Below are 22,604 nucleotides of genomic sequence, written 5' to 3' on the forward strand. Positions count from 1 at the left end.
ACCTGTGTGGAGCGGATCAGGGTAAAGCTGCCAATCTGCTCCTTGGTTTGCCTGAAATGAAGGTTGGATTTTATAGTAAATTTCTAAATAAAGTGTGCAAAATGTTATGAAAAACTAAAAGTTACAAGGGTTTAATATAAGGTTCGTATGCAACATTTTATATAACGAGGAAATTAATTTGATGTATGCTACATTTTTGTTTTGATCTGAAATACTCAAAATGAATAGTCTGATGAACAATAAATTCCATGTGAATCTATAAGTGTCCCCGGTGTGTCAAAGGTCATATACACAGATTCCCAGGAAAGACTATGATTCTTTACAAAGATTTAGACATTGGTCGAGTTCACTTTTTTATTGGATACATTTTCTTTCAAATTTATACCGTAATATACAGATATGAAATTCATTCTCCCAATGTCTTGTTTACCAATTACATTTCAGAGTTTCAAAACAGGCACATTAACCAAAAGAAAAAAAAACTACACGACAAATACTTAAATTAAAATAAATGTCAAAAGTTAAAGGAAACAATATTAACTATTTATTTGTATTTTCATAAGCGCACAGAAAATCCAAATTTCAATCCCACTCGTGCTAGCAGGATATAATATAACCTTGATTTTTATTTCTTTTAAATATGTAGTTTCAATATACATCTCCACCTATGTACACTTTTGGATAACCACTTTTTGGTGATCACATACTTGAAAGGTAAAATGAACATCACTGAATTAAAATGTTAGCAAAATAACATTTTTGAGGGTGGCGGAGGGGTATGTAATGCCATTCACCGTTCCATATACTGTCTGTTAAGGCCTAAGAAAAGAGAAATTTGCTTTAATAAAAGCTAACAGTATGAAGAAAGGTTCTTCCACTTTTTTCTTCAAATTCTTGTAACAGTTCATCTATTTCATTGTCCATGTCATCCGTGTGTTGTATCTGTGGGAAGAAGAACAAAAGATGGCCAAGGTTATTGTCATAACAGGTAAGACTAAACCTGTGAGGCAAAGACGACCCACGGAACTAACATGTATAAGAAAGGATGGATTAGACAGAAGAATGGCAAAAATCTTATAAAACACACATTGTCACTATGCAGTAAATGCATAAACTGTATTCACCTACGGTTCTTTTTATTATCAAGACTCTGAAACAAAATCATCTTATACATTTATTTAATAGTGAACAGACTCACTGGTGGCTCAGACAATGACTTTCGCCTTACTTAGTGGAGGAGAGAACAGTTAATTTCAGATTTCACAAATGAATCAGAATACCGGTTAGCGACAACGAACCACAAAATAAGCTTTTAAACTGCTCTTAGTGAGGGGTCCTAATGCAATGGTCTCCTCATGCAAAGATCATTCCTCCAGCATATGCTCTACCAGAAGTGCCAGTTTAGATCTCACTTTTGTAACTGCCACGTATAGCTAGAGCACGGCATAAGTTTAACAAAGGTATAGCTTGGTGGGTGTTGCAAAGTAGTGAGAGAAAGAGTCAAGAGTACCAGAACCACAGTCACATTGATTTTCACTTACTCAGTTGTTCTCGATGGCTCCATTGAAATGTTTCCGAAGGTCATATAACAGCATCAAAATCTAGAAGTTAAATCACGTATGCCAAACCAGGCTTCAAAATTCCTGGCCAAAGGCTGCACACCTCTGCAGGATGATGCTGTGTGGAGCATTGCTTACTAAAGTCATGTGAGGTAGCCCACACCAGGCTAGCTTTCAAATCTCTGCAAAGGGGTCAGTTATTCTGCCTTGGCTCTGGTGAAATAACTGAGAAGACTGTAGAAAGGTTGAAGCACTCCCATATTCAAGCCTTTGGGCATTCAAGAGACTATACTCCAGGCAATAACAACGTTCACTGGTTTATAACCGGTGGCAAAACATCATAGGCAGCGAGTAGACCAGACTTCCTGAAGGTAGCAGCTGTTTCAAAGAAAAGTGCAAGAGGCCTACACACATCAAGGTTATGTTGTACCTCCTCAGTCCGGGAGCTATTTGAGCTGGAATGCCGGAAGAATACTTTTCTGGTTAAGGAAAAAAAAAACTGGAATAAAAGAACAGTGTACCACTTACGCCCCATGGAAAACTAAATGTATCTTTTGTGGAATGAGTGTTGTGCACTTATCCTAAAAACTGAATATAGTGGGTAAAAGGGCTATTCTCACCCGTACAGGTCATTGTAAGAAAATGCCCTGGGTTTAGAAGGTTTGTGCATTTAATAAAGCAAGGCCAAACTCCAGATGCCACGGTGGAGCAGAATCCCTGATATTATTGTGCAAATGAAAAAAAAGACATTAAAATGTCTCAAATCCAACTCATCTTCTAAAATGAAAACTTTTCCAGGCCTACTAAGATATACCAAGAGCGTTTGTAGGAGTCTACTTGAATGCCCAAATGTACTAGATGGCTGCATATGGTCACATCTAAAGGGCTAGTAAATGATTTGGGTTCGGACAATAGGTTTGGTATCAAACCTATAGAAATTTCCACTTGCACATACAGAGGAGTCTTTCCTGCCAGCATCATGGCAGTATTGCTGTGCATAAGTTCGTTTTTAACACCCAGCACTGAAGTTCAACAAAGGTAGTGAACAATGGGGGACCTGTCCCTCTTGTTGAACTAGGAAGTCCAGATCTTGACAACTCGACAGGTGTAAGATCTGACAACCAAGCTGGTTGTGACCAAAATTTGGTAATGAAAATAGTTAAATTGCTAAAATTACTGACATTTTCCACCTGCATTAGTCAAACGGGAAATGCCCTTTGACTGCCAAAGGAAATTCAGTAACATTTGTATGGTCACATTTTTCAATTGAGAAGAAAAATATATTTGACAAAGAAAACATTACTCGGTATTCCTGAAGATGCTTATATTTGCAACGAAAGCCCCTAGGAGCAGAACAACGCCGCAATCAAAATAATGCAAGCACTACTGACATCTAAACTCTGATGTCCATAAATACTTGAAGACTACGGCTTGGGCACACATAGGGAACAAAGGGAAATGGAGGAACCAGCGACCAAAAGGTAATTGTCATATCTGCATATAACATTACACCCAGCCGTTAGAGAAATTATAGATACACCTTTTAATCGCTGCACCACTCAGCCAAAGGTCCAAAGATCCTAAAATCAAATTAACAGAATGAGTATCCAGTAGAATTCACACCTACCTACATTCATTCATTATATTACTATAACACTTCAGAAGAATTTCCAGGCTTCAATGGGCTGCCTAAAGAAATAAAATATACCTTCATTCAGCAACTTAGTTTGGCAGGGGACCAATAGGACACATCCAACCCCAAAGAAACAAAACTTTAACAGCTTGCCTTTCCTGTTTCTACTCTTGCGTAGTACGATATCCAATGCAAAAATTGTATTGTAGAGCCAAGCAGGAGCAAGCCTTGTTTCTAGCTCACAACATTGCAGACTAGGTTCATGATAGTTTGTATATTTGCCTCCATCATAACCAGAGCAACCCGACACTTCTGACAGAGCTTTTAGTTGAAATCCTGGTAGCCCTTAACACTTGCGGAGGGAGGGGGGCGCTAAACACTACTTCAGTAAGAAATGCTTTCTGCTTCAGCTGGTTCTGAAACCCCCAGCCCCTTCAGCTAAGTCGCTTCAGGTGCATTCTCCAAAATTCTCAATTTTTGTCTCAAATTGCTCAAGTCATGTGATGACAGTCCTTAGTATGGTGGAGCCTCTGAACTGAGTCATAGCCCTCAATCAGATACTTAGTTTTGTATCTCAAGGTCTCAACATCACATTGTGTTCTCAGCATGTGCTGCTTCATGTGGTCTGATCCTTTCTGAGACTGTTTTCAATGAAGTTGAACCTTCAACTGGCAAAGGCACATATGGCAAATACCAGGTCAAATAGTGTTTTCATGGCTTGTTTGGAGAATATGTTGTAACTATAATCTTAATAGCCGATGTCTACTCGTTTCCAAGGAGAAAACAATCCTCTTACCATCTCCCACTATTCTGGGGGAAGCTGTACAACTGCAATGGCAGCCTGAATGATAGTGATGCAATGTGAAACACTTTTCCCTATGAGATTCAGTTTTCTGCACTTGGTTTTTTGCACCTTTTGTTTGATCAGGGCTCCTAAGAGTAATCTAAACAACAACTTTTAATCTATGAGCATGGTGGCAGAGTGCTTGGCACTGCGGACCATGTTAAAATTGATTACTTTGGAGCCAGTCGTGGTTGCCACAGGCAGTGCGGAGAGCTGTGACTATGTGAAAATCAAGGAAGACAGGAGTAGGAAATCATGCTGTGACGTGCCAGCAGTAATGTTAGTAGGTGTCAGCAATTGATATGAACCAAGGTGCTCAACATTATTGAACAGTCGCAGGAGCACTGAGGAGTTGGTGGAGCTGGGCAGTTGGGTGCGGGGTGTACAGAGCAGGTAAAATCCTTCCGGAGATTTGACCTGGCTGTGGTAGACCTCCGACAGCATCCATCTGCCGAGTGCACTTGGGTCAGGGCTTTTTTACATGGGAAAAAAGGTTAGAAGGGATCATAAGTCGTTTGACTCATTCTTTCTTGGCTTTGGACGAAATCTTGAGACAAGTCACAATTCAGGACATATTTGAGATATGAGATACTTTATATAAGGGTCATCTTCGGAGATGTTGCTTTTCCACACTGGGTGCAGACCTTGAAAAGACTTATTTCATCAAGATTATATTTTAAGAAAAAAAGTCATTTGAAAACTGCCATGCGCTACATAAGGCGCTTGGACAAGGGTGGGACAGTCCGTTAACCACCAGAGGCCAGGCCGAACAGCACCCCCCCCTCTAGGCCCCATTGCATCATGACAAAGGACAGTAATAGATCAAAGGAAACCTGCCATTTCTCCCCCTGCGGCAGTCAAATGTAAGAAACAAAGCTTCTACCTAACCATGGGCATAGTAGCGCTATGTGAAGTGCACATCGCACTAAGCAAGCTACGCAAACTGCGGAGTGCACTCTATGCTTGTCCTCACTGTGCAATCAGTGCAAAACGCATCTTGCACAGTGCAAGCGGTCGTTTTGTGCCGATCGAGTAAATTTGTACTCGAGCGGCAGCTTTCTCAAAGCGGACTGGTAGTTTCTCATCACGAGCAGTCGCGAGCATACGCAACCACTCACAATGAGAAACCTGACCTCCCCGCGTTGAGAATCTCGCCGGGAGGTTTATTTTCCACGCTCGCGATCGCCAACTTGATGTTGCTGAACGCGAAAAAAGTCTCGCCGGGATGTAATTTTGCTCACTTTTGGTCGCCAACTTGACGTTGAGGACCGCAAGCGAAGAATGCCCTGCTACACGTTTTTGCACTGTGCTACGTGCAATTCCCGTAGCGTGTAGTTGCTCAAACTACACAAGAGTAGCGTACTCCTAAGCCCAGGCCTACCCTACCATTTTGGACACAGTCCTGGCCCACACCGTGCGTGCCTAATACTGCAAAATAGCCATCACAAAGCAATGCCTATCCAATGCATACAACTCTCCCCCCAATAGGCAGCAGACCCTTTTTGGTAAATGCAGAGGTTAATTGTAAAGCATTATCCATGCTACACCCTCTATTTACTATCAACGGTTGTTCATTCCTTGGAGTCGCACTGGTGGATAAACTGGTTGTAGGCTCTTTTACCAATATTAATTTCTATTTAAGAAAGAGTACCCTTCATTGAGCTATGCCTTAAATTTAATTTACCTGTCAACACCTCCCATTATCGTCTTTGTTTCATGTAAATAATTACTTGATACAGACGAGCCAGGTTAAGGGACACCTTCTGGATATTCTGTCCCAGCACTCAATCAGGTGAGTGTAAAACTCTAGCACAGTCTCCAATCATACTTATTACAAACCTATTCTTTGAACCGAAGGACAGTATTCTCGGTCAATTTGTACAATAATTTCAACAGTTACCCTTATTCTACCATTACAAATCTTTCTGATTTGCTATTGAAACAGTCTCCTTCAACAATATCTCCTCCCGTTATTGATGCTTTTGTTATCCTTGCAGCAATTTTAACTTAAAACTGAGTATGTACCACAGCCCTTCAGCCCGAACATGGTTTTGACACTCAAAGATCACAACCTTTTCATAATTAAGACCAGGTAAGTGGAGTCTCTGATGGAAGCACTTTAATTTAATCTGTCTAATTTAGCATTTTTATTGACCTTTGGAATGTGCCCACTAACGAGAGAGAGAGTGAGGGTGTCAGGAGCACAATCATGTTTTTCTTTCATATAACCTTCGTGACCTCATCAGTATCGGTCATGTTGAGGCACCCCCATTAAGTCACTATAATCCTATACTTTTTAAACATCTGGCTTTTTTGCTAATAATGCAACACTATCAGCCTAACGAAGTCTTGCCGATCAAGGGATGCATCTTAAATGGGACTCTGTTAACCTAGATGTCTTGCTCGACAAACTAATTCACCACAATTTTTCAAGGTTTTACTTTGTCTAGCTGAAACTTCCCTAGTTAGAAGCACATTAGAAGCTTTTCAATGCATCTTTAGTTCAGTTACTACCTTGTTGACCTCTAGCAAGGTTTGTCATCTATCTGACAAGAGCCTTAGATAGGTTGATCATGCCTGTTCAAAGGCATGCTCATACCAGTATCTTGCTTAATTTAACCAAGCTCCTTGACAAAGATGAGAATAGGAAGCTAAGAATACCGTTCAGATAAGTATTCAAAGTAGGAAAGCTACTATTCATCACAAGGCCTAGGAGAATCTCCACTTAGCCCACACTCGGCGCTTATTCTGGCAAGTTGTCAACAATCCCTTTTTCCACGATTGGACAGTTGCACACCTTGATTCTCACCATCCCAGTTTAGGAGGAGCACTTTGGTACTATCAATGGTCTTTCCTCAAACTACTTATATGACACCATAAAATCTCTTGGTAAACTTGACTTAAATGAAGTTACTAAGTCAGTCCAGTATAGGCTCTCTGAGAAAGCTCGAAGCCCAGCAGGATTACAACCAATCTCTTCAACTTAGACCTCTGGGCTCCAATCATAAGTGCTAATCTTCGAGAACATCTCTCTGTGGAGCATCTCCTGGTGGCCTTCCGACTAGTACCCTAATGAACTAGGACCCTTATCCACCCTGACAGACCATGCCCACAATCTTGGCATAAACCTGGACAGCAAGCTCACCATGAAAAGCCGGATTAATGTAGTCTCCCCTGCCTGCTTCTTCACTCTTCAGATGCTCCATAAGATCTTCAAATGGCTCCCTGTCAACACCAGACGAACAGTCACTCAACCCTTGGTCAACAGCCGGCTGGACTACGGCAACCTACTCTATGTAGGAATCACTGCATACCTCCTGAAGAGACTGCAGACCATTCAGAAATCAGCGGCCAGACTCATCCTAGACCTCCCTAAACTGACTCATCACTCCACACCTCAACAAGCTACACTAGCTCCCCATTAAGAAGAGATGCCAATTCAAGATACTGATCCACAACAACAAAGCCCTAAACAAACAAGGCCCAACATAATCCAACCACCGCCGGAACATCCACCAACCCTCCTCATATCTGCACTCTGCCTCCCTCACATCCCCCATATCCGCCAAAGCAACAGTGGGGGACACTCCATCTCCTACCTCACCACAAAGTCCTGGAACAACCTCCCCCTCCCCCTCCAAACCTCATCCTCTCTGCTGCAATTCAGAAATTGATTCAAGAAAAATTGCTGTTCAACAGGCAATTAGCCACACTTTATAAGTTCAGATTGATTGGAAATGTTTTAAAAGCTGCTAGTAACACTCAAAATTCCTGGATGGCATCAATTATCGTTGCAGTTAGTTGTTAGAAAAGGCAATTGGGGCAATCAGTTATTGCTACTACCAGGATGCCCTCAAATAGTCTTGGGTAAAAGTGTGAGGCAAAATAAATCTGGTAAAATTAGGTCTTGTGTTGCAGTCAACAGTATTCTTGCTGAATCTCAATATAGTTTCAGGTCTGGACTAGGTAGAGTGAAACAGTGCTTGAATCTAAAGCTTCTGGTTGATAAATATACAGTCATTTCTAGTGAGACCCTCCATCTGACCATCAGGACATTAGCATGGCCCCTGATTGTGCCAATGGGCCCACACTCCACCTCTTTATTTTATACAGCAAAGGGTGTGAGGGCAATCTGAAACCACTAAATTAAGATGTGACCAAGGTACACAGTGTTGGCGGTCCCTTTTCACATATGCCAACAATGCAGCAATCATGGCTCATACAGCCATTGGTCTACAGCATCTTTTAGAGGGTGGTGGTGCGTATGGATAGTATCGTTTGAAAACAAAGAGGTCCCTTTTGTGTCACTCACTCTAGATCTTCCTACTAAAATAACATTTTATAGAATCTTGTTTGAGCTCAATATATCCTTTCTCCCAGTCACACTATTATCTAAACACTGAACACAGTTGTATGTAAAGATGTCTCATTCATTAAAATTATTTTTTATACAACATTCTCACTGTAATTCTTATAATGAAGCAAATACATTAATACATATATAGAAACAAGACAAATATACTTAATACAACGATAAAATTAAGTATACACATCCAGAAATAAGTTAAAGACCAATATCAAAGTTCTTACACATTCAAATCACAAGTTGTTGACGCAGTGTTTCGGTAGATACAGCTTGATAAACCCCAACTTCTTCAAGACCAGATATTTACAAAAGAAGTTTAAATCATCTTAGGTCATTATGAATCCACTAATTTAGAATAGGTTTAATTCGCACTTCTGCTTGTTTTTGGCTAGAAGTAAACTCCTCCAATGGGCTTTAACAGGGAATCGTATATCGTTCCACACAAAATCTTTGTTAGGTTTGTTGCATCATGGCAGGCTGCTTTCAGAAATGCTTAATACCACAGAGTTATGGGAACAATTCATCAGTCTTCCCTCACGTTCTCTAGATTTTTTTTTATGTCCGTCCTGTCCATCGGGTGTTCTTTCTATGTTAATTCTATTCTAAATTATTGGATCCATAAGGACCTAAGATGATTTAAACTTCTGTTGTAAATATCTTGTCCTGAAGAAAGTGGTGTTTATTAAGTCTTATCCACCTAAGCGCTGAATCGACAACTTGACATTTGAATGTGTAATAGTCTAAAGACAAATTGACAACCTGTGATATGAATGTATAATAGTGTAGAGAAATTTAGGATATTATTTAACTTATTTTATGATGTGTATACTTAATTTTATCATTGGATGAAGTTTGTCAGGTTTCTATAAATGTATCTGCTTCTTAATAAGAATCTGAGAATATTTTGTATAAAAAATAATTTTAATAAATGAGATCTTTACATATAACTGTGTTCAGTTTTTAGATAAGAGTGACTGGGAGAAAGGATATATTGAGCTTGAATAAGGTTCTATAAAATTATCTTTTAGTTGGGAGAACTAGAGTGAGAGACACAAAAGGGACTTCTTTCTGTTCTTATTATATATGGACACTGGCCCTTTTGGTTGGAAGAGAACCTCTCCCTTTCTGTGGAGAGAGTTTGAAAACAAACATCACTAAGACATTCGTAATGTATACACGGTTAGGCATACCAGATCTAGGAAATGTTATATTATAGGTTCAGTGATAGAAAAGTTTATAGGCATCAACTATCTAGGAATCATATTAGATGCCATTGGCTCTTGGACACACATTTTGCAGTCTCGGAAATTTCAGCTCTCTCAGTCCTTGGGAGCACAGTCCAGATTTCCCACCAAAATGTGGCAAGCCTCTCCCATGTATTATGGATATTTATTAAAGCAGGTGCATTTCCATGGTTAAGTATGGTGCAGAAATTTGTAATGTTACTGACCATTCTTTGCAGGTTCTAGAAAATCAGTTCTGCAAGAGATTGGGACTCCTGCAAAGTTCCCCTAATCATGCATGTCACAAAGAGCTTGGGCTAACCTATTTATTAGACCGACTTAGCACACATCCACTTTGCCTGGATATCTGATTTTTTTAAATCATTCTACCAGTTTAGCAAGAAACTTATCTGACTGTAAGGAGGGAAGTTTTATAAAGAAACCTGGGATTAAGTTTTGGAAGAAATCATGTGAAGACTAGGTCAGGAATTATTGTTACAACACAGGCTTATTACTGGAAGTGAAAGGTATTGGATTAAACACTTTTTTTCTTTAAGTTTGCCCGCCGTTTTGATTTACTTAGAGAAACGGAGGAACTTAAATGAGTGGTCAGAAACTATATGACTAAGACAAAGCAAGGTATGGAACTCCATTTCCCTCGTCACATCCACCTAGGACAAATGATTACTGACAAAATGTAGAATGGGCTCAAATTGCATTCTTTTTTCACCAATAGCCGGAACATTCCTGATGCTGCTACAACCAGTTCATGTGATAAGACCCCACTTCAAACATTGATGTATTGCGTTTGTGATTATTTTTTGTAACACGTTTTTAATACTATTAGTATATGAATAGGACTTCTCCCAATCTAGACCGTTTATTGTTACAACATTTAGATTGAGCTTTTGTAAGTCACTAGAAGTGGCTTTTTTTGCAGTTGTGGTAGGTTAAAAAATTTTATCTACCAATTTTAGGGCGTTTTTAACGATGACCATGTGAGTCTGTGTGTTTATGTATCTTAATAGAATGTTTTATTTTGTTTAGTGTCATTTTCCTTGGTAATGTATATTGCATTTTGACCATTTTATGATTAATATTGCTTCTGCAATAAAGATACTGATTGACTGGCATCACATCGTACACAACAAACCTGCAAAAAGATTATAGTCCTTGCGTTCAGAGGTAAAAGAGGCTTGTAGTGTTATCTATGTGCGCCAGCACCATCATGTCCGTGGATATCGGCATATTTAGAACAGACATTCATTGCCAACAGAGTGCCTTCAGCACCAACAAATGTGCTCATAATTTTCAACATAAATAACAGATACAAGATCAGTAAAGTTGAAAGTAGGAGCTATACAAATAAGTTACTTACACATTGGCAAAGGTCACAGATAAGGAAGGCTCCTAATGTGGCTTCTTCATGGTTGTCCTGGATGTCAACATTGATGACATGTACAGGTTGGCAGGTCTCCTGTTCTCTGGAGTTTAAATCTGAGCAGACATCATAGTGGGAGATTAATGAGGAAGCTCATAGCAGCAAACGTAAAATTTAAAGCAGAACACAAAAGGCAGAACATTGGGGCCTACCAATATATTCAGACATCAAAACATGGAAGAAAAAATTACCCCAAAGACTAAATCCAGAATGACCTGTATTGTAATCAATGGGTACACAGAAATTTCTACTGGTCGTCAATTTGGTAACAAAAATGTGAAAATGTCCTAACCATCAGTAATGTGATTGCATTATGAAAGTAATTAACTCAAAAAACTCTAATGGCCCACCCAACATACAAGCCAGATCAGTATGAACTGCTGCACAACTACTGCTCCCTACGATGTAATGATACATCCCGACCCTGTCCAAGACTAACATTCTTTGGCACAATGAATGTGCAGTTCACCATTTACATAGCAGGTGTGAAGTGAAGAAAGAACAAATACATTTTTGGAACCCAAGCACCCTTTTACTTAAAATAATAATAAAAATAAAGTTATTGAACATGCTCTGTATCGTCAATTAGTTAAGTCTCTATTTGAAAAACGCAGCATTAAAGGAGATCATTTTCAAATAGAAAAAATACACGGATTCCCTCTTACCCCTTGAGAAAAAAGCCAAACACTGTTAATTTCATTGAAGTCGTACACCCGACTGCTTTATAAAAAGATGGTGCATCACTAAAGGCTTTAAACTTGGGTAGTGTCCAAATGGAATAAGGTTTAGAGTAAATCAGTCCTGGTAATTATTTAGATTTCAAGCTGCTTACTCTTACCAATCAGCAAATCTTACCTTCTACTACTTGGTCATATACCCGTTCTTCACACGTTACAACGAGGTCAAACACATCTTTGCAATTCTGGAATCTTTCTGGCCGAGACTTTATCCTTTTGTTCCTGTCCAACATATGCAAAATTCCATTCTGGGTATATCTGAAGTGGCTGGAGTTAAGGAAATTTAGGGACTCTGGAAGGGTAATTTTTCAGTTACACACAACATATTTGGGAACCACTGTGAAATGCAAATCTGAGTAGGTGGTGAACCCACGGTCCTATTGTCCCACAGCAACTTTCAAGACCCTTCCATCAGCCGAATACAGAAACGAAACCATAATTTAATTGAGGTTATTCAATTAATTACATTTTAGTTGTATCGGAAATGGCCACTGTAACATTAACTTATCTTTGATTACGATTAACAAATGTAAGCTATAAATTCATTTAATTTGAACTATAACAATGGCTAACAATGATAGAACACCCTGAAACGTAAACAATGCCACAACCCACTCCACAACAACTTTCATACCACAGGACAACTCTGGCAGGAGGAATTTGCTTGCTTCAACAAAATTTAACGTCTAGTACTTTGAGGACTTATGTTTTGCTATCTTTTCTGGTTTTACCTCCAAATATAGGGAGGGCATGACCTTCTCAGCCAACTTGCCTTGCATGTCAGCAGATAAACTCTGATTGCTGTAGTTCCCTTTGATTTAGCCCAAACAAAATTAGTATGCTACTTATGATAACTGAAAACTCTTAGGAAGTCCTTACACCCTACAACCCTGTTGTAAAGAGGTATTTTCATAAACTTAGGAATATGACCCTATAAGTAAGGCCACCAGATCAGTGGTTGGATTTGGATATTTCTCACATCAACATGTGCACATTTTCCTTTAGAACGCTAGCTACAGACCATAAATTCAAAGAACTCTAGTCTCTTACTGATTCAGAACTCTTCAAGTACCCTCTTTAGCAGAACTTAGGCAGGCCTTAATGTTGATCACTTAATTTTTTTTCCTTAATTAAAGTCTCTTCTGTATTCCAGGTATCATATGAGGACAAAGTTATATACTGGCCCTGTACTCTATAAGTAAGAAGACTAAGACCATACCAGTCTAACTCTCGCATGAAAGGGTCTTTTGTGGGGATCTTAATTCTTTTTTATTTTTATAAACACTGTGACACATCGTCTGAATGTGTAACACCACCACATAATATAATCCCGACCCTCTGTAAAATAAATAAATATCGTTGTCCAGAGATTTGTAATTTGTGTTTGTGGATCATTAGAGAAGTAACTTATTTCAGGAACCATGAGACCTATATACTTCAATGTGGTGTCAAAACATAGGTTTTAGGGGTCAAGTAGTCTTCTAAAGATAGAAAATAAATCCGCAGAGCAACCCTTCCTCCATTTTCCAAAATGGTGGCTATAATAGAGGAATGAGATACCTATATAGAAATGAAACAAATAATGTTTTTTAATTATTGTATGTATATACCAAGCAATGTTTATGATCTGATTATGAAATGTTTGCACTCCTGTTTTAGACATTTTCATAGTTCCCTATATTTGTTTCGGCAGTCACTTATGGTACATTTGCAGAACATTGAACATTTGAGAAGAGCATATCGACAGGAACGTCTTGTTGTCACACAGGTTTTGAAAGTACATGCAAGTGTAATTTCTGTGGGTAGAGGCTTTAGCAATTTCGTAGGTTATAGCATCCCATCAGTATCTTCCTAACCAAATCCACACTGATCTTTCTCTACATATCCAAATCCAAAACATTTAAACATCTTCTGATCATGTAAAACGCTCTGTTAATGTGTACATGCACAGAATAGGACATGGAAGGTCACTTAGCTGAATTGATCTCATGAACTCACAAACTCACTGTACAGAAGCTAGTCAAATGTGCGACAGTCCAGACTTGTTTTCCACACATGCACCAGGAAGTTTTCTACACCTTAAAAGACACTTTCTTTTGTCTCAGCAAATCCTTTTAGAAATGTACATGTTCAGCAGTTACGCTCCAAACTTTGTTCCAATTTTGCTCATGGTTTCATCACCCATAAGAATATGTGCCTGATAAGAACACTGGGCATCTCTGGGTTAAATGTCTTGTACAGAATATGAAGTGGGATTGTCATTTCTTGCCTGTTCCATTGCTTATTCATAACTCGGACAATCTTTAACTTCTGTATATTGCAACAAATCTAAGTAGCACAATAATAACATCTGTCATTTGACAGTACAATGACTTGATTGGAATCATTTTGCACTGCCTAGTCCACTTGTGTCACAACACGAAGGTCCACTTCCTCCACTTCGCAACGTTCTTGAACAATATGGCCTGAACATTTTGAATAAATCTTTGCAGGCCCCAACTGATCAGTGACAATCATTCCACTAGCGATAATTGGAAATTCAGTGCTCACTGAAGCATCAGCAATGTTTTGGTGAGTTGATATCTCCAAGTTCAGCTTGTTCGATATGGATCACCAGAAATTATCAAGTTGCACAGGTATAGGCGCCGAATCTTTGATGCAGGTAAGGTCAATTATTTCACTTGTAGATATTGGTCTGATTCTCACATTTTTCGACAGATAGTTCAAGATAACGGTCAAAGACAATGTGCAGTTCATGCAAGGTGCACATAATCTGTAAAACAGTCTGAATGACCTCTGCGAAGTTTTGCATGGATGAAATCTTAATCATTCGCAATTGTGACAGTACACAACCGCAGTTTTCAATGAGGACACTTTTTTAAATTGAAATTCTTCAGGCGAAATTTCTGTTTGAGCTCTTGTATGAATGTGCTTCACTGGTTTGGTTGGAGCATCATCAAATAATGCATTTGTTGGAAGATCATGCGAGAGACTAGCCGTAAGAAATTCACTCCTTTCTTTTGCTACATCCATGTCTCTATGTGCTTGTTTTTTTGTAATCTGTTTTGTAGTGGCTGCTTGGACGAAACTCTTACTATGGCATTTAAAGCGTGAAAGTTTAGGTTTAGTGACTATGGCAAACAGCTTTTTCTCTTTACAACACAAATCTATCCTGGTTCAGTTCTACATATAGTTTTGATCCATGTTCCAGGATATCTAGTAGACGTGTCAATATATAGTTATCCACATATTGTTTGATCATGAAGTTGTGCAGTTGCACAGGCTGTCATTTCAAAGGGGTTTCCTTGCTGCTACATGAAATGAAGGAGGCCGTCAACATAGTATTAAAACGTTCCCCTACCCTTTTCCACAAGTTCGAGGTGAGGAACAGTTTCACGATAGTCCATTAATTTTTAATTTGTCATTGCTCTGAAAACATTGCAAATAGAAAGGACTTCATGGTAAACCAGCTGCCATTGAGCAGCATATTCACTTTTACTTGTCTGACCAACAATTTCCTTGGAGCTTTTTAGCCCCTTCCACGCTCATGACGAGCTGGGCTCGTCATGCAGTAGCCTCCTGCTACGCTGATGACGAGCCCAGCTCGTCATGAATAATGGTGTTTGTAAAGTTCCAGCACAGGAGAAAAATCCCCATAGCGTTCAAGGTGTTAGTGATCTCTGGATAGTCTGTTCCAGTTTCATATCTGGAGCCACAGAATTGAACCTTCCCTTCCCTCGGTCTCATCACCAAATGTCTTTGGATGAATTAACTGTAGTTATGGTTTTTCTACCTATAGCTTCATTATTCTTTCCCAATACCAGGACCCATATCTCAGGTAGTTTATGTAATAGAATTTGCGAAACAGTAATCAGATACTCCACAGTCTTCACATGCAGGTCCCAATCACCATCCAAATCAGCATGTACCAGGTTTTTCACTACAGCTACCATGTGTAATACATTTCCGCAGTACTTGAAAAGTTCAGATTTTTCTTCACATTCTTTGACAAACTCTACAAACGTGAGTTTTAGGTGTTCGGGTTTTAAACTGAGTGTATTGAATATTGTCTGACTTTGCATTATGTCCTTAGAAGTGAAAAAGGCACAGGGTGCACTTCGATAGATAAGTAAAACCTAATTTGTCATTCTTGTTCCAGAAAGCACTCCAATGCAATGTTTCTATAGCCTCAGGTATGATGAGCATACCTTGTAGTGAACAAACGAGTTCTGCTCAATACTGACTGGACAGTTTTGCTTCCAAAAAGATTTCATCCTCAATAAGTGCATGGTCTATGCCATATCCACTGAGAACCTCCTACACACCTCAACACAGCTTTGTCATGTGGAAAACACCCATCATTGGATGAAGATAATCAAATTCTACTGGATTGCTCATAAAAATGTCAGCTGCAATATGGAAAGCACCTTCATTGCAGAACATTGGCAGGTTATGCTGGTCTTCAAGCTGAGCACGCACATTTTGGAAAGATTTTTAGGGCTGTGTATACGGTTGCGTAATTTGTGACCGGAAGAGATGGTATTACTGGTAAAAACCAAGCCATCTTTAGTAGGACAGTATTCTGGCAAATCAGATTTTGCACACGTTGGCAAGGCAGTTGGGTTATAAGTAAGCAGCTTTATTTATTTATGCCTACAGCCGACACTGCTGCTTTTCAACAGCTACTTCATTGGTACAGTCTTAAAGCACTAAGGCAGTAAGTATCATGTGTGCTGGATGTTCCAGACAAAGAGCAGTATTCTAAATCCAAATTATCAAGAGCAGCAACTGTAAATCCTTTCCTGGTAAAGTGACTTGGAAGAGGTGTGCTGTCAGATTCACAGGATTTTACAGCATGAGCTGCTAACAAGTTCCTGCTCCGTAATAGGTCATAACTTGTTGATCCACCAATCCTATTCATTGAAGTGATTAGCTCTCTGGGTTTACACTTGCCATAGATTGCGTGGGCAGTCAAGAGTAGCAGAGTTTTCTTTTTCATAAAACAGGATTTGGAAAAGATAGTACATTTGCAACGCATAAGCCTGTTGGTTCATGGGATTGTCTGCCACTTCTCCGCTTATATCTTCAAAGCATCATCAATGTTGTGGACTTCTGTTCCGAACTAAAGTACTTTAGTTTGTAACAGTTTTGCTTTGCTGATATTAAAAAATGATGTATAAAATGTTAAAACAGGCATTCTTGTTGACTTCCATGATTTGCAGAGCTCTGGGACATCACAATATTTGTCATTAAGTACAAAATCTAAATCTTTCAGGACGTTTCTTAATATGGTTCCTACTGATTTTACTGCACACTGATCGTATTTTGGCAGCAGGATCTTCAGGAATCAAATCAGAGACCACCACAAGTGGCTCATTCTTTTAGTTAGGCTTACAAAAATGTATTCAGTCATTGTACATTCTAACCTGAAAAATCTTAATTTCATTATTATGGCTCAATACAGTTTCATCAATATTGACCATTATTTCTCTGATCTCAGAGTGTGAACCAGTAGCAAGCATTCAAAAGTGGCATTAAAACTTAATTTGTTTTTTCAAATAGTGCAACCTTAACTGAAAGCTGGCGGTTACGTAGCTGCTGGGAGCTCATGGTACATTGATATTTTGGAATTTATGCATGCATGCATGCAGTTTGGGGGGGGATATACAAATCTGCTGCAAATAGATTCATCCTTTCAGTTTAGATCAGCTACTCTGCTGAAAAATTCACCTTGGAAGAAACTAGCTGCTGATAAAACATGTTTGCAACTCACATCTGTACTCTGTTCTTTCGTCAATCCCTTTGGCACTTTTTCTGGCAGAATCACAGATAACACATTGAAGATCCTCCGATTTCTGTTCAGATGTTGGAGGTGGACGAGGGGTAGCCATCGATCTTCTAGGTGGATGACCATTGGGTTTGCTTGTCATCGCCTTCTCAGAAGGCTCAGATTATTGTTGTATTTCAATGGTTTCTGGTATTTATTGAAAAAAAAATCAAGGCTTTTTTCCATTGTATACGACTTGAAGCACTTGTAATAATGAAAATATTTGATCCTCTTCACCCATCAGTTTCAATCTTTTGTGAACTTCTTGTCGTATTTCTGAAGCATGTCAAACTCTTCTGTCCATGTTAGCTTTACTTTCGGATTAGCTTGGCATAAGACACATTTTTCTTTGTTAAAGGAGTATTCCAATTTTGTAAATAGCAACACTGTCGGGAGGTAAAGATCCTCTGCTACCATTATGAATTTGAATTAACAGAAAACCTAAAACAAAAACAGTAAAATAAATTACAAATATGATGCCTAAAACACATTATTATAGAGCCTCCATTTTGGAAAATGGTGGAAGGGTTGTTCTGAGGAGTCATTTTCTATCTCGATCAGACTACTTGATCCCAAAACCTATGATTTGACACCAAAATGAAGTATAGGTCTCACGGCTCCTGAAATATTACATTACTGTAACATCTGCCATTTTTAAAAATATCGTCCAGAAAAATTCAGCCCGGATTAGCAATGTCTATCCAAGCTAAATTACTTCTCTAATGATAGAAAAACACCAGGACTACCCGTTGTCTACATTTCTTCTTAATTGCATTCTGACGGAATTATATACATGTTATGATAACGTATGTGCTGTCTCCAAGTGATGCATTATGGTTGAAGTGGTCAATGAACAGCATGGAGGGAAAAAAAGTTAAATACTGACCCTAACAGCTACACGCCGCATCTGTAATAGAATCACGCCTGGCAAGGTTTCCAAATAACCCATGAGGTAATTATTTTTATGCATTTTGTACAACTAAGGTTCAAAAAAGAAACTCTAAAAAGGACAAGCTCACTATAGAAAAGTGAAAACAATCAGCTGCATTCCAAAAGCTATAGCTGTAGACACGTGATCTACAAGCATTGCCATGGGTTATAGTTCAGAGAGGAAGCCAACCCTGGTCAAGCTGCTTTTCATTTACTATTCACCTAAAGAAAAGTCACCCAAGACTGTATAATATCACAATATCTAGACTATAGCAACCTCACTTATTACAACAGCCCACCTCCTTGGTACATTCATATGTTGTACAAGCGTCCAGCTTTTACAAAAGGGAAACAGTGAAACGTGGAATAAAGATAAAGGAAGACACATAAGAGGAATGCTTTGGCATCGTCCCCTAGCACCTCTTCCATTCTATGCATCCAATGTAAGGCAGTGACTGGTTCTACATCAGCAGTAAATGTCAGCTTTTGGTAATATCCAGTTCTAGGTTCACAGTTTGCAACAGACCCACACTGCTGTCATTTCTTGTAGGTTAGTACAGTTCTAGCTAATCCAGAAGAGATTTCAGCCTTGACTGTTAATGCAGGTAGTGGCCCTTTGCGGACCATATGCTAGAAGTACACAGCAGACTAGGGATGATATTTTGCTTGTCCAGGAGCAGACCAGGGCTGATAGTTTGCTTGTCCAGGATTATCAATTTTAGGTGTGCAGACATTTCTGGCTGAATTCACCGGTAAACAAGAGAAAGAAATGTAGTCAGATCATGTATCAGTTGGTCTGAAGTAGTCCATAGTGGATACACAAGCTCAAAATGTATTTTTTTCAACAATTCAACCAAAAAGCATTTCGGAATTCTAATCTTATCACATTTTTTAAATCCATATCCTCCCCAATTTAAATTGTCCTTCCACTACACACAACGGTAATTTGGTTATACTTTTAATGGAAAGACGAGCTGTATGTTAAGAAAGGGATACAGTCAAACCAATTGCCATCCAACACTTACACCCAGGAAAAATGCATAAAGTAGGAAAGTCCAAAGGTTTCTGAAGTACACACCTTAACCACATAACCCACCACATTTGAGTTGGATCTGGGCCTGTTTCCCATGTAAGAAAGGTCTATTGCCCAGGAATAGAAGAACAACTTACCTACTTTCAGTAACACATTATCTGGTATAGACCGGAACTAGCTGCAGATTCCTTGCTTTAGAATCTTCCCCAGGTGCAAGACTGAATCCGGAATTTGTTTCACACAGCACGTCTGCACGTTGGTAGTGTGTTCAGCGATTCAGTTAGCATCACATCTAGTAGACAGTGTGTTAATATAGACACCCTTGCGTCAAATAATCACTCTTTTCAGGATGTGAATGACCAAAATGAAATCTTTGAGACAAAAGAGGACTCAGTTCGAAGAGCGGGGACGACGGGAGCATTGTTAAGGAATCTGCGGCTAGATCCTGTCTCTACCAGACAATGCATTACCAAAGGTAAGCAACTTGTTCATCTGATTCATCTAGCCGCAGATTCCTTACTTTAGAATCAAATGCCAAAGACATACAATCCCCGGAGGAAGGTCTGTGAACTGAGACCATGAAAAGTCTTACTATAACAAACCCAGTCCAGAACCAGAGAAACATTCATAATTTAAGTGAGCAATAAAACTCTACCACATAAAAACTAGCAAAAATAACCACAGGCAAGTAAAGTCGCAAAACTTTTAAATTATGGGAATAAAATATCCACGTAGGTTTGATAAATCTGTGTCCGAAGCCAACCCACAATTGAAGTATAAAGCAACTTGCATCCCTAACTAGATATGAACCATGCATTCTCACCTTACAAGAACAGTGGACAGAACCACAGTAACAAAACTCAAAAGCATGGGGATAACGCAAGACAACGTCACCAAATCACCCTATGAAAATAAACACATTTGGTCTTCTATTCAGGCCCAAACCATGTGTTCGATCCTGTGGAACACAAAACAGAACGCCATGCCACTAAGCAATACCTTTATGCCAAATGAAGTCCTGCCCTAGCCAAGACTGCCCTGCAAATTACACAGAGAAAAATCCATCTCCTGCTGAGAAAACATAACTAATGTTCTTATCAAAAAGAAGTGGAAGACAATAATAGCAACTATTGGCATAGAAGCAGTCTTTCAATAGGAAAAAAATAAAGATGATACAACTATCTCTAGGCTATTATATATAGTACAACATTAAATGCCTGTGTATGATCAGAAGAAATATATTTAAAGATAAAAAAATAAAGCCAAATAATCTACAGCCAATACCGGCAAAACACTATGGAGCTGTAGTGGGATCATACAACTTAGGAAAGCAGCAGCCATCCAACCCGTCATAGTAATACAAGTCACTTGAGACACCACCATTAAGCAATGGTAGTATATAGCTGAATAAGATAGTAAGTATGGAAAAGAAACCTTGATATCCAAGGGAAAACCAACATTAGTAGGTGACCTTACTTTTATGAACAGAGACCGATCAACAGATATAGAAAAAAGGTCCCACACATTTTGAAACCGGTATCTTTAAAAGGATTCTATAATAAAAGAATCAAACCACTCTGCAAACTAAACCTCAATTTGTATGTCATCTAGGGACCACACTTCGAAAAGTGTGCGCCTGACCACCAGAAACTAGAGAGGTAAATAATTAAAAAAGAGCTGTCCCCCAAAGGAGTAACAATCCTGTACAATAGCAATAAGAGCCTTCTACAAAAGGTAGAAGCTATGAGACCAACATCTCTTCCCCTCAAGGACCAACAGATGAACACCTTCATAGGTGAGAACAAGTACACCATTAGAAGGAAATGTCCTTCAGAAAAGAAGAAAATATTTAGTAACGCACAGCGTTTTAACAACCTAAAAAGAGTCAAAAACAGTAAGTATCCTTCATAATAGAAGGAATAGAATTGCCTGAGAGAGAAATGGACTGCATGGATACCCTGTAATAGCACGACAACCCGAGGAAAACAAACATGCTCAAGGAAATTGTACAAACCAACAATGTCTACACTAAGGGGCAGAAGAGTCAATTAACAGCAATGGGTATAAGACAGAACCTGAAGAGCAAAACATGTAGGGTCTTAAGGCTCACATAAGCTTTTGGTTAATAATGTTCTAAATCTAGTAAAAGAGGAGAACACTTACCATCAATCATAAGTAACATCACCGAAACTTAAGGCCACTACCATGGGAAAAGCTGAAGCCACAAGCTAATATAGGCTACCAGCTACTTTCTGTGAAAATACCAGAAGGAATTTTGTGATAGTCACCTTCAGTGCTGTACTATCCCATCAACAGTACTTAAGTCTATTGGCGTATGCCCATAAATGAAGCACAAGGTCACACAAACACCATATAAAAGTATGAGACACTTCATTATATTAACCAAAGTTAGTAAGTGGATATTGTACATAAACCTCTCATCAAAAGGCAGATCATATACACGAGACTCCCGTGGGGTAAAAATTCAAACAAACAAAGGGTACCAAGCTTCACGAATGTATGAGATCATACTTCAAAGAAATAACCTGACAGAGGGTAGAACTCTGAACAATCAAATGTGAGACTAATAGTGCACAAGCAGAGCAATCTCATATACACATATATATTTAGAAATGCTCACCATAGCATAGAAAAGACACTCCACATTGAGTATGGTACATACCATGAAGGTATCCACTCTTGAGCTCTTCTGCAGAGTAAAGCAAACTGCAAGACCTGTATACTAGGCCTAAAAAACCCAACACAAACAGCTGAAAAACTCAGTGACCGCATAGATTAGAAAGTCACAACTTCTGCAGCAAGCAGTTAATCTAGAAAACCACTTATCGTGGAATGTATTTCAAAGAATTAAGACATCTCTGTAAAGAATTCTGCCGAATAATTTCCCTATAATCCTGACTGACCGGAACGAAGGGTCATGAAAATACGTGTAAAGAAACAAGACCATAAAGCCCTGCTTCAAGCAGAAACACACTGGTGGTCACCATATA

General features: G+C 39.0%; 1 protein-coding gene across 1 annotated transcript in view; it reads right to left on the minus strand.

Moving 5' to 3' along the window:
• Positions 1 to 342: 342 nt before the first annotated feature.
• The window catches only part of SSU72 (SSU72 homolog, RNA polymerase II CTD phosphatase), a 247,418-nt gene continuing 225,156 nt past the window's right edge, over positions 343 to 22,604 (minus strand). Inside the window, exons 3-5 of the mRNA XM_078642411.1 lie at positions 11,922 to 12,061; positions 11,004 to 11,122; positions 343 to 942 (exon numbers count right to left, since the gene is read on the minus strand). Of these exons, the coding sequence (XP_078498537.1) occupies positions 841 to 942; positions 11,004 to 11,122; positions 11,922 to 12,061 (361 nt within the window). The 3' untranslated portion in view covers positions 343 to 840. The remainder of the gene's footprint in view (positions 943 to 11,003; positions 11,123 to 11,921; positions 12,062 to 22,604) is intronic.

This window comes from Lissotriton helveticus, chromosome 5_1 (assembly GCF_964261635.1).
Source record: "Lissotriton helveticus chromosome 5_1, aLisHel1.1, whole genome shotgun sequence".
In the NCBI taxonomy this organism is placed as follows: Eukaryota; Metazoa; Chordata; class Amphibia; order Caudata; family Salamandridae; genus Lissotriton; species Lissotriton helveticus.